General features: G+C 43.0%; 1 protein-coding gene across 3 annotated transcripts; it reads left to right on the forward strand.

The window, feature by feature from the left end:
• Positions 1 to 6,917: 6,917 nt before the first annotated feature.
• On the forward strand, positions 6,918 to 10,691 carry LOC120700075 (homocysteine S-methyltransferase 3-like). Of its 3 annotated transcripts, none has more exons than XM_039984238.1 (8): positions 6,918 to 6,946; positions 7,223 to 7,574; positions 8,615 to 8,671; positions 8,756 to 8,961; positions 9,040 to 9,169; positions 9,261 to 9,464; positions 9,619 to 9,690; positions 10,114 to 10,691. In XM_039984238.1, the coding sequence occupies exons 2-8, from the start codon at positions 7,395 to 7,397 to the stop codon at positions 10,279 to 10,281; spliced, it is 1,017 nt and encodes a 338-aa protein (XP_039840172.1). In that variant the 5' UTR covers positions 6,918 to 6,946; positions 7,223 to 7,394; the 3' UTR covers positions 10,282 to 10,691. The 3 variants fall into 3 exon arrangements, 2 of the variants coding, with proteins under 2 accessions (XP_039840172.1, XP_039840173.1); XR_005685772.1 differs by lacking the exon at positions 6,918 to 6,946 and having other exon boundaries at positions 7,224 to 7,574; positions 10,114 to 10,339; positions 10,446 to 10,691; XM_039984239.1 differs by lacking the exon at positions 6,918 to 6,946 and having other exon boundaries at positions 7,228 to 7,406; positions 7,449 to 7,574.
• Positions 10,692 to 10,798: the final 107 nt, after the last annotated feature.

The raw sequence follows: 10,798 nt of genomic DNA on the forward strand, positions 1-10,798 counted from the left end.
TCTGACCTGGGTGTAGCTTTCCTGTGCTGTGAGAGTGCAATGGCATTGGTGGATGCCGTGACCAGATGCTGATTGGAAGGTTCATCAAGTGGTATGGTTGGCGGATTAGCATCGTTGATGTTTGGCTGTCTTCAACTCGACTTTACTCGAGTCCTCGTCTGATGTACAGCCGGAATGATTTTTCAGCCAACTTGGCAGCGATAAGCTAGTGGGCGATGCAGAGGAGATGCACGGAAGCGATCCAACGCTGCAAGCAACGCCACAAGGGATGTGATGTGGCTCAACGTCGCCGAATTTGTGGTAGTGCAAAGCACAAAAGTGTTTGCTGCACTCTTTGTTCTTTCCCCCAAATTCTAATGGCACAAATGCTCGTCAATTAACAAAGACTGTTTTAATTCATAAGTTATTTTTTAGCCCTTTTCTAAATAGCCTCGAATAGCTCAAGAGGAGCCAAACATGAGGGTTATTTCTGGACTATTTGCAAATAGCTCACCCCAAAAACTTATCCCCCAAGAAGTGCTATTTGAAACTATTTCGGGTGGAGCCCACTGATTATCTCGCTATCTCTTAAAAAAGTGGCAGCCAAATAATTGAAAAGTGCTTTAGGAGCCAAATAGCTCTAAGATCCAAACACCTCAAGGGCTATTTTACTGGAGGACTATTTTCTTGAGCTAAACTTTAGTCCTTAAAATAACTATAATCTATTTCTCCAAACGATATTTTGTCAAGACGAACAGATTTACGTAACATCTTTCCCGGTTCCTTTCAAGGAAAAAAAAACCCATTCTTTCCTGGTTGCGCTGTGTGTGTGCCTCCCCAGCTTTTGCTCTCCCGGGCGCCGTGCGCGGTGCACGTCTCTTTCTCCCTCGACGCGTCCCACGTCGTGGAGATCGACGGAGCACACGTCGCTGTCAGCCGGTTTGGCAGCTGCCGTTGCAACTGCTGCTGCTGCTGCCACACGATACGGACAACGGCTACGCCATCAGAACGAACGGGCAACGTCTAGAACACATGGAGTTTTTTTTTAAAAAAATCGAAACATGAAATCTTTCTCGAGCCATGACATCTTGAGCGAGCGATCACCAGCTGAGCATAATAAAATGTGGGCATATATTCCGGTATGACTTGCTTAGGAGATGATAAGCTACTAAAACACTAGCACGCTTTATGTTGTATTCGGTAGTATATTAAAAATAATAGGGACGGCATATATTTAAATTCTCTATTTTTCAGGAGCAAACCTGCTGCGCCCATGCTCCAGTGTCCCAACACGCACCGTTGTTTTTATTCTATCCCCCAGCTTGATAACATTTCTTTTGAGTAGCTATAGCTTTCTTGTGATCGAAGCCAGGTGTCAGAATAATACAGCAGGGGCATAACAAACCTCTGTGTGTGTGGTGTGTGTGTGTCATAGCAGCTCTGTTCAACACTATACCTCATTTCACTGTGCTGTCGTTGGTGGCTGGTGAGAGAAAAGTATTGCTGGCTAGTTGGTAGCTACTGGCTGGTGCTGGTTTGGTATGAAAGAAAAATACTGTTGGCTGGTTGCTGCAAACAGAGTGTATGTGATGTTTTTGTCAAAAAGAAAAAACTGTGATATTCTATTGCATAATCACATCAGTCGTGACTCGTGAGGCAGCCGAAGAAGGGCATGGAACTGTTGCCCTCCTGATGAGAACAACCTGTTTAATTTGTTGCCGTTTGACAATTGATATGATCGACCGTCGTGGAATCTTTTTTCCCCTTTCTCACCTCCATTTACTAGATGTGATGTGGCGGCAGCCCTTTGGCTGTGTTTAGATCCATTTAATTTGAATTTTGAAAAAAAACATCTTTTTCATATTTAAAGTATTAAACATAGACCAATTACAAAACTCGTTTGTAAAGTACGAGATGAATCTAATGAGTCTAATTAATTCATTATTAGAGCATGTTACTGTAGCTTTACTGTAGCAATTTAGTGTCTAATCATGTTCTAATTAGGTTCATTAGATTCGTCTCGCGATTTACAGTCTATTTGTGTAATGTAATTTTTTTCGACTATATTTAATATACCATGCAGACGATTTATTTTTTCTTGCATAGATGCTTCACGCATTCATTTATTTGGCCGTACTGATTCTTTCCCCTGGTGCCATGGTCGTCCAAAGAAGACGAGATCTTTAATTTTCAAGGAATAAAACACACAGAGAGGACGAGGCTCTCGGATCCGTAATCCGTTCGCTTTCTCGCCGTGCGCGTCTCGTTCGAGTCTTGGACAGTGACAACTATACCATTCTACTACTGTGCCACAAATCTACTGTAACCGTTAGCGCACCTGCTATAAATTTAACTCGATTTTTAAAAAATACATGCAATATTTATATTTCTAATATATTTATTAAAAAAATATATTTAAAGATATTTCTAATGATACAATTATATACCATAAATATTAATATTTTATCTGGTTCTTTAAACATCTAAAAATATCTAAACGTTGCTAATAGAATGGAGGGAGTCGTACACATCACACCTCTCTCTTAAAAAACAAAAAGAAAATAAGTTACACACCACAAGTCCAGGTGGCTGCTTTTCGAGGGCGCTGTAAAAACCGCTCGGATGCCGCCATATTTGAGGGTAGGTGCAGTGAACCTAGCTGCCCCCGAACGCCGTCGCAAACTGACGAAGTTAGGTGCTCACTTATCATGCTCTCTCGTCGTTATCGCTGGTTGCTGACGAGGATGATCGCGGTTTTTTGTCTGGTTTTTAAAAGGAGAAAAGAACGATAGCGATTCTGGTACAGTACAGAGTGACGCTTGTACTGTTCCCAACTTCCAAATGCTACAAGAGCAACACTATCACTCTGAACTGTTCTCAACAGTCAACACACCACACCACTGGCCGGCCGGCGACATCTGCAATTCACCTGCTGGCCAAAGACAAAGTTGTGACTTGTGCTTTCAGTCAGCGGCGGAACCAGAAAATTTTTGAAGGGGGGCCCAAGAGGCTAAGCCAACATATGGCCATGGCGGCGGCCGGCGGCGTTACTGCGACGTATGTACGTCTGCAGTTCGGCTGAGGCGTCCGTTAGTTTGTTATACCATTGCAAAAACGATTCAGAGTCTATGTGCCATGTTTGCGGCTAGGGGCGAAGCTACCTCTAAAATTATCATGTGCAACCGTTAAAGACCATAAAAAAATTAACAATACATGGTAAATGCAAGTCTAGCTAGTGCTAAATTTTTCATTACCCTGGTGCATCGGTACCAGGCAAACTGTACGTAGCATTAACCCTGGCTGCGGCTCCTCCTAAAATAGCTCTGGTACAGTTTTTTGATGAAGTAGAAATTGAAGTTGTGTTAAAAAAATTGTTTCGTAAAACGGCTTCAGTCGCCTAGGATCATGGTAGCCGCGAGAAGCCACAATTTTTTGCTCGCAGGCAAAGCCGTTTTATGGCTTTATTCACGGCTCCCATGATAAAATCATTTTGAAAATGATACTTTGACAGAGCTTTCATCAAAAGTCGGTGAGGAAGCTATGCAAAACAGACTACTTTTTGCTTGTAATTATTGCCTCTTAGACTATGTACTTGATTTTAATTGAAAATACAACGTGAGCTACTTAGATATTGAATTTATTGTAGAATCACTTATCTAATTATTTGTTATATACTGCAAAAAAGAGGGAGGTTCAATTTTTTTTTTCAGCCTTAGGGGGGGCCGTGGCCCCTGCTAGCCCCCCCTGGTTCCGCCGTTGGCTTTCACAGTGTCAGTTCTACCCATTTGACAACTCTCATGCGTGTACACTTAAATTTTAATAGTTGACATCTTTTCATATTGAGGGAATTTTCTATACGCCACTGAAAATTTAACTCATTTCCTCTGTAGTACCGTCAAAATTTAAGCTATCCTTTTAATACTATTAATTTCTATATTTTCATCTCGTATCTTTATCTTTATCAAAAAGACTATAACACGTGAAGATCTTTCGCCACTTTTCCGATTTTACCCTTCTCGCCTTCTCCTTATCCTCGTCTCATCCAGTAATCACTAAGGGCTTGTTTGGTTTCAGAGACTAAACTTTAAACCATGTCATATTAAAAAAATCTTAGTATTGATCTTTTTTAAAAAAGTTAGTATTTAAAAGTATTAAATAAAGTCTAATTACAAAACTAATTGCAGAACCATGGAACTAAACAGCGAGACAAATCTAATGAGATATATTAATCCATAATTAGCGGACGGTTACTGTAGCATTAATATAGCAAATTATTGATTAATTAGTCTCATTAGATTTGTCTCACGAACTAGCACTCATATGTCAAAAAATATTTATAAATAAATTTTATTTGATACTTCTAAATGGTAAAAAAAAATTGATGTGACAGAGGTTAAAAAAATCCCTGCAAAACAAACCGCACCTGAGCCACACATGAAACATCTCATCTCCCCATCCGACTGCGCATACTGCCGCCGGGGCACACGCACGTGGGTCCGCCGGCGCGCTAGCCGCCGCGTCCCCGCGCGCTGCTCGGGGCGTGGCCACGTACGCGCCGAGCGGCGGCGGGCCCTGTTCGTGCGCGGCTGCATGCCTGCCCCGTTCGCGTGCGCCCGCCTGCGTGCGCGGCTGCGCCTAGCCACCACCAGTGTTCACCTTACCGGCGGTAAATCGTCGGTTACCGGTGATTTTTATCGTTACCGTTATTTGGCGGCAACACTTACCGGTAGCGGTAACCAGTGTTTTCCGATTTAAAATTTAAAAATACAAAAATAAAAAAATAGTTACCGCTACAATAAAAACAGTAAAATCTACAATGCAAACAGTAAGGTGAACCCTGACCACCACCCCTGCCACGCCACGCCGCGCCGGCTGCCTTTAAATTTCCCCCTCGGGACCTCACATTGAAGCTAGACGATCTCAGGTGTTACAAGCAAGCACATAGGGTGTTACTATGTTAGCATTTTAATTTGTACATCTACATTACTTAAATTTTTTTGACAAAAATGTAAATGAATAGTTCATGTCACGTTCTACCATCATGCAAAAAATCGAGATGCAACAGAAATTTGTACAAGATGCAACAAGAAAAAGAAATCAGCGTGCCAGTAGTGCGGGTTGCAACGGTTCATCTCAACCCGTAACCCGTTATTCATAGGCTGATTTCTTTTCTTTTTTTTTCTCTCTCATTGCACAAAGTTTCAATTGTACCGTAAACTTTGCGTTGCATACTCCATCCACTTATATTTTATTAAAATTTTAGATGCACACATTAAATAACTAACCCGTTGCTAAACAGGAGACGTCATGCATACATGTTCTCGCCGGGCGCCGTGCACGTCTCTTTCTCGCGTCCCATGTCGTGGAGATCGGCGAGCACAGGTCGCTGCGAGCCGGTTTGGTACTCCACTGGCATCCGATACGTACGGACAACGGTTACGCACGCCTGCAGGAGGTGGGGGGCAACCGGGCCTAGCTCCCGGCCGGATCGCTGCTCCAGCTCCACGGTGCCGTTAACCGTCGTGGAATCTTTCTTTTTCCCTTTCTCCTCCGTTTGCTTTTGATGACTGTACTAAACTAGCAGGCCCGTATCTAAGCACGTGCGGGCAGTGCGACCGCACAGTGCCCCCGAATTTGAAGGGCCCCCAAAATATTAGATATACATTAGATATAGTCATGTAAATATTTTAATTTAGTTAATTATTAATCCAATTTGTAGCAAAATATGACCCAAATTGCTCCTAAAAGATAAATCATTGTAGACGTATCACTTATCACTTCCTTTTACATGGGTGCTACTCTGGGTTAGGTGTGTGATCTCGAGTGTACCTATCACAGCACCACAACCTCTCCAGGATTCCATATTTTGAACCTAAAATCGGCCTAATAAACCAGGCCCCTCATTGCTTTGTTGCTAAAACAAACTTTTTTTGGAAAAAAATTTTGTTACTCAAATAATAACAATAACAATTGTTCCAGCAATAAAATAAATTATTCCAGAAAAAAAATAGTTATTAGACCTTTTGTGATGATTTAACTGTCAGTCACACGTGTGACTTCTAACATTTGTGCTTTCACACAGCACATCGCGCTTATCGCGCTTGCCGACTGCTATCGCTTGGTATTCGCGATCCTGCACTAGGCCACTAGGGCCCAGCCCATTGTTTCGCACAGGGTCCTCGAATTTGCCGGTACAGCCCTGTAAACTAGATGTGATGTGGCGGCGGCCATTACCACTGCCATTTTTGAGGGTAGATGCAGTGAACCTGCCCCGTACGCCGTCGCAAACTGACGAAGTTAGGTGCTCGCTTCACATGCTCTCTCGTTGTTATTGCTGACGAGGATGATTTTTTGAAGAAACGCTGACGAGGATGATGATCGCGGTTTTGTTTGGTTTCTAAAAGGAGAAAAGAATGATAGCGATTTCTGGTACAGTACAGTACAGAGTGGCGCTTGTACTGCATCCCAACATCCAAATGCTACGAGAGCAACACTATCACTCTGAACTTTTCTCAACAACACCACACCATGTTCGAGATTGTAATCCAACTTTGGATACTGTACATTTGTTTTCACCTGGCAAAAGACAAGTTGTGACTTGTGCAGTTGTGCTTCTCTGTCACTTTCTGCCTACCTACCAAGTTCTAACCCATTTCAAAACTCTCATGCATGTACATTTAAATTTTAGTACTTGTCTCTTTTTTTTTCATTTTTGCTACGGGATTACTAGTTGCCATTTTCGACATTTGAAATGTGTGATTTCCCCAAGAATCGAAGTGTTTGCGGTGAAGTTGGCGTGGGCGGAATTTCTTGTATTCCGAGGCAGATTGCTAACTAATTTTTCACAAAAAGACTAGTACAAAAAGACTAAACATAATTTAAGAAATAAAATTGGAGATAACCATAAACCCTGCTGCCCCGTCAGGCCGTCACTCACAGCCGAGCCCATGCCCATCCCACATTGCAGGCGATTCAACTTCTCTGCCTTCGTCAAGCGAAGTCACAGGGATGAACAGTGTTCTGAGTCTTGGTGAACAGTACTCCCTACCTTGAATCACTGTAGCAGGTACTGTTCACGGGGCACTGTTCGAAAGGGGATTATTTTTCACTGTTCCACGGTTACTGTAGCGACCAATCATACCCGTCCATCTTAGATCGGACGACCCGCAAATGCTCAGAAGTCACGGGAACAGTATTCCCTGACTTGCCTTCAGCAAGTCAGGGAATCCCGATTGCATTGCAGGCTGCTTCCCCCATCTTCCCGGAGCCGCTCTCCTCCCTAGTTCCTCCTATAAATCCTCCCCACGCCGAAATCCAAATCCAAACCCCAAATCCCAGCCTCCACATCGCGAGCGAGCGCAAGGCGGAGCCCACAGCGCCCAGCAGGAGGAGCAGCAGCCAGGGCGAGGCGAGAGATGGTGGGGACGGCCGGCGGCGGAGCGGCGGAGGCGGTGCGGCGGTGGGTGGAGGCCGGCGGCGGGCACCTCGTGCTGGACGGCGGGCTGGCCACGGAGCTCGAGGCCAACGGCGCCGACCTCAACGACCCGCTCTGGAGCGCCAAGTGCCTCCTCGTATCCCCGCGCCTCATCCGCAAGGCAAGCAGATTTACCTGGTGTTCTACTTTTTTTGGCGATTCGTTCGATCTCTTGTCTTCTGTTCTTGGAGGAAAAACCAAAGCTCGCGGCGATGCGGCCGTGTTGCAAAAATCTAATCGTTTTCCCTTTGTTTGTCCCAAGATTGGGCACAAAATTAACAATTGAAACTCCTCGAGTAGTCAAGATTGTGAAATCGTTGGGACCAGGATTCACCACTATAATTTACAAGGAAGTGGGGAAGCATTCTTTCCCTAGTTCCAAGGGTGTTGGAACTCGGAAGAAAATATCGCCGTATAAAAAGAATATGGGGAATGTCCCCACAGCTCCACTAGAGTAGGTAGGCTAGTACCACGACATGAACAGGGTAGTAGCATGGTACTCCTATGCTGGCATATGGGCATGTGGTGAGGATTGGACTAAAAGATAGATAGTTCATGCTTTGGTGCCGAATTTGCTCATGCATCAAGAGACAGTTTATGCTACCTACCGAATTTGCTGAGCATTCAGGAACAAATTTTGCTTTTTGATGATTTTGAGCTTGCTCTGGACCACTCTTAGGCAGTTGGGCACAGACTGTATGGCGGCATCGCAATCATGTTATTTGCTGGCTGGTCTAGCGTAGCAAATTCCTAGATCTTATCCAGACTTAGACTTGTCCTCAACCGAGTCCATCACTATGGCCCTCAGAAACTATGTTACCAGATACTGCGATACGGATAGGTGGTATGGCAATACTCCGATACGCCATTTTTCCAAAAATACCGACTTATGTGTGTAAACTTCTAGGTTAGCAGTGAACTATTAGGTCTAATAAGAAATCAAAATAAAAAGGTGACGAAATAGCAAATTCTTGTGGTGATCAGTTGTTCAAATCTCCTTGTTCTGCCTGCAGTTAACCTAAGAAACAGTTCTCTCTCTCTCTCTCTCTCTCTCTCTCTCTCTTGAATTTTGATTTAAATAGTTACACTTCCGTACGCAAACAGCCATTTTCGGATTGTTATGGCATATTAACGTCCCTTTGTTTGTTTTTGATGAAACAGGTCCATATGGACTACCTAGAAGCTGGTGCAAACATTATAAGCACAACATCATATCAGGTTCCAAGCTGTAAACACCATACTTTTTAGTTTTCTGTGATGTTCATTTGTCAACAGTACTGACTGTCATCTTGGATATTGCAGGCCACGATTCAAGGATTTGAGTCAAAGGGTTTTTCAAAAGAACAAAGTGAAAACTTACTAACAAAGAGTGTTGAGATTGCTCGGGAAGCTCGTGAGATGTTCCTGAAGGAACATTTAAATCAATCCATTCCTGCACAAAAACCTATTCTGGTTGCAGCTTCTATTGGAAGTTATGGGGCTTATCTTGCTGATGGCTCTGAGTACAGGTATTTAGCTACTTAACTACAGAGAACATGTTTTCACATACGTATGCCAGACTTTGACTCCTGTTTTGCTGAAATTAGTGGGGACTATGGTGAAGCTGGTACAATAGGATTCCTGAAAGATTTTCATCGGCGGAGGCTTCAGGTTCTTGCTGAAGCAGGTCCTGATTTGATTGCTTTTGAAACGATCCCCAACAAACTTGAAGCTCAGGTCTACTATTTTGTGATCTTAATCTTTTGCCTTGCACTTTATACTCATCCTTGTCAATAGTCTCTGATTATTGGCTAGTTTTGTCTTTTAGGCATATGTTGAACTTCTTGAGGAATGTAACATACATATCCCTGCATGGTTTTCCTTCAACTCAAAAGATGGAGTTAATATTGTGAGTGGAGACTCATTGATTAAATGTGCTACTATTGCTGACAAGTGTGCAAAGGTTGGTGCTGTTGGGATAAATTGCACACCTCCAAGATTTATTCATGGACTGATACTCTCCATTCGAAAGGTATCCACCACCTTATGCCCTCAATTACAAAATTAGTTCCTCTTAGGCATGCAAAGTGCATATCAATGATCTGCATTCTTGTTCATCTTAGGCATTGCGCAGATTATTGTGTTGAGCATCTATTTATTTGACTTGCTATGTTTCATTACCACAGATCACAGACAAGCCTATTCTGATATATCCCAACAGTGGAGAAACATATGATGGTGTGAGAAAGGAGTGGGTGGTAAGTTCATCCGGCACATTTAAGCTTATTCTTATAGCAGCTATCTTCTTTGGAACATGAAAAAATGACAATGAAATACGTGGGTTTTTTTTTTCTTTTGTCTATGCTGTTTGGGTTTTCTTTCCACCAAAGCTAGAAATGTAAATGCACGCAAGTCCTTCCCTAGGTGCGAGGAAAGTTGTGCTAGAACATCTTATCGTTGTCTCTTCCTTTTCCCACGAACAATATAGCTATTCAGTCTACTATTTGTGGGGGACATTATGAAGGGGAGAAGCATAGCCAACATTGTGCATCTTTTTCCCTTTCTCTTGTTCAGTATTTTTTTCCATGTTAAATACAAACCATCCTTTTGTATTTCTAACCAAATATAGTATGTCAAAACAAACATGGGGCGGTCTGAACTCAAGTTTCATATGCGTGCAGGAATCCACTGGTGTATCAGATGGTGATTTTGTTTCCTACGTAAGCGAATGGTGCAAAGATGGGGCCACCCTTATCGGAGGCTGCTGCAGGACAACTCCAAACACCATCAGAGCCATTCAGAGAACTCTAAACCAAGGCTCCAACACGCTGCAGTTACCTGTGGCATAGAGCTGTGCTCTACTTCCAGACGCGTATCTCCACGCGGTACCTTGACCAGCAGCCTGAGGTACTGTACTACTGTTGCATATCCTGCAAATGAGATGGTTCTGAACCTATGTCTGTAAATTCCGGTGTATTTCTGAGTCCTTAAGCTTTTGTACTTGGAGGTACAGCTAGTGAAAGGATAGGAAGCATCATCGATGATCGAGTTCTACTGAGTGGGTGAAGCAACTTGCGGCTGAGTTTGTTAAGCTTTAGTATCAGTACTAAGAGTTCCAAGAGTTTGTATAGCTGAGAGTTGCTCTGCAGATGCTGTCTTGCAATAAGAGTACTACTACTTCCCTGTGAAATATTTGTTAAGACACGAGTTTTATCTGATAATATGCATGTCCTGAAATGAAAAGTTCTTATTACTTCTATTTGTCAGCGCTGAGCTTCTGTGCATTAGATTTAATCAATCAGCCATCAAATTTAGTCTTCACAGGGTTATCACTGGTAAATTGTATGACATCTAAATGCTAAGATT

Source organism: Panicum virgatum, chromosome 3K, assembly GCF_016808335.1.
Source record: "Panicum virgatum strain AP13 chromosome 3K, P.virgatum_v5, whole genome shotgun sequence".
In the NCBI taxonomy this organism is placed as follows: domain Eukaryota; kingdom Viridiplantae; phylum Streptophyta; class Magnoliopsida; order Poales; family Poaceae; genus Panicum; species Panicum virgatum.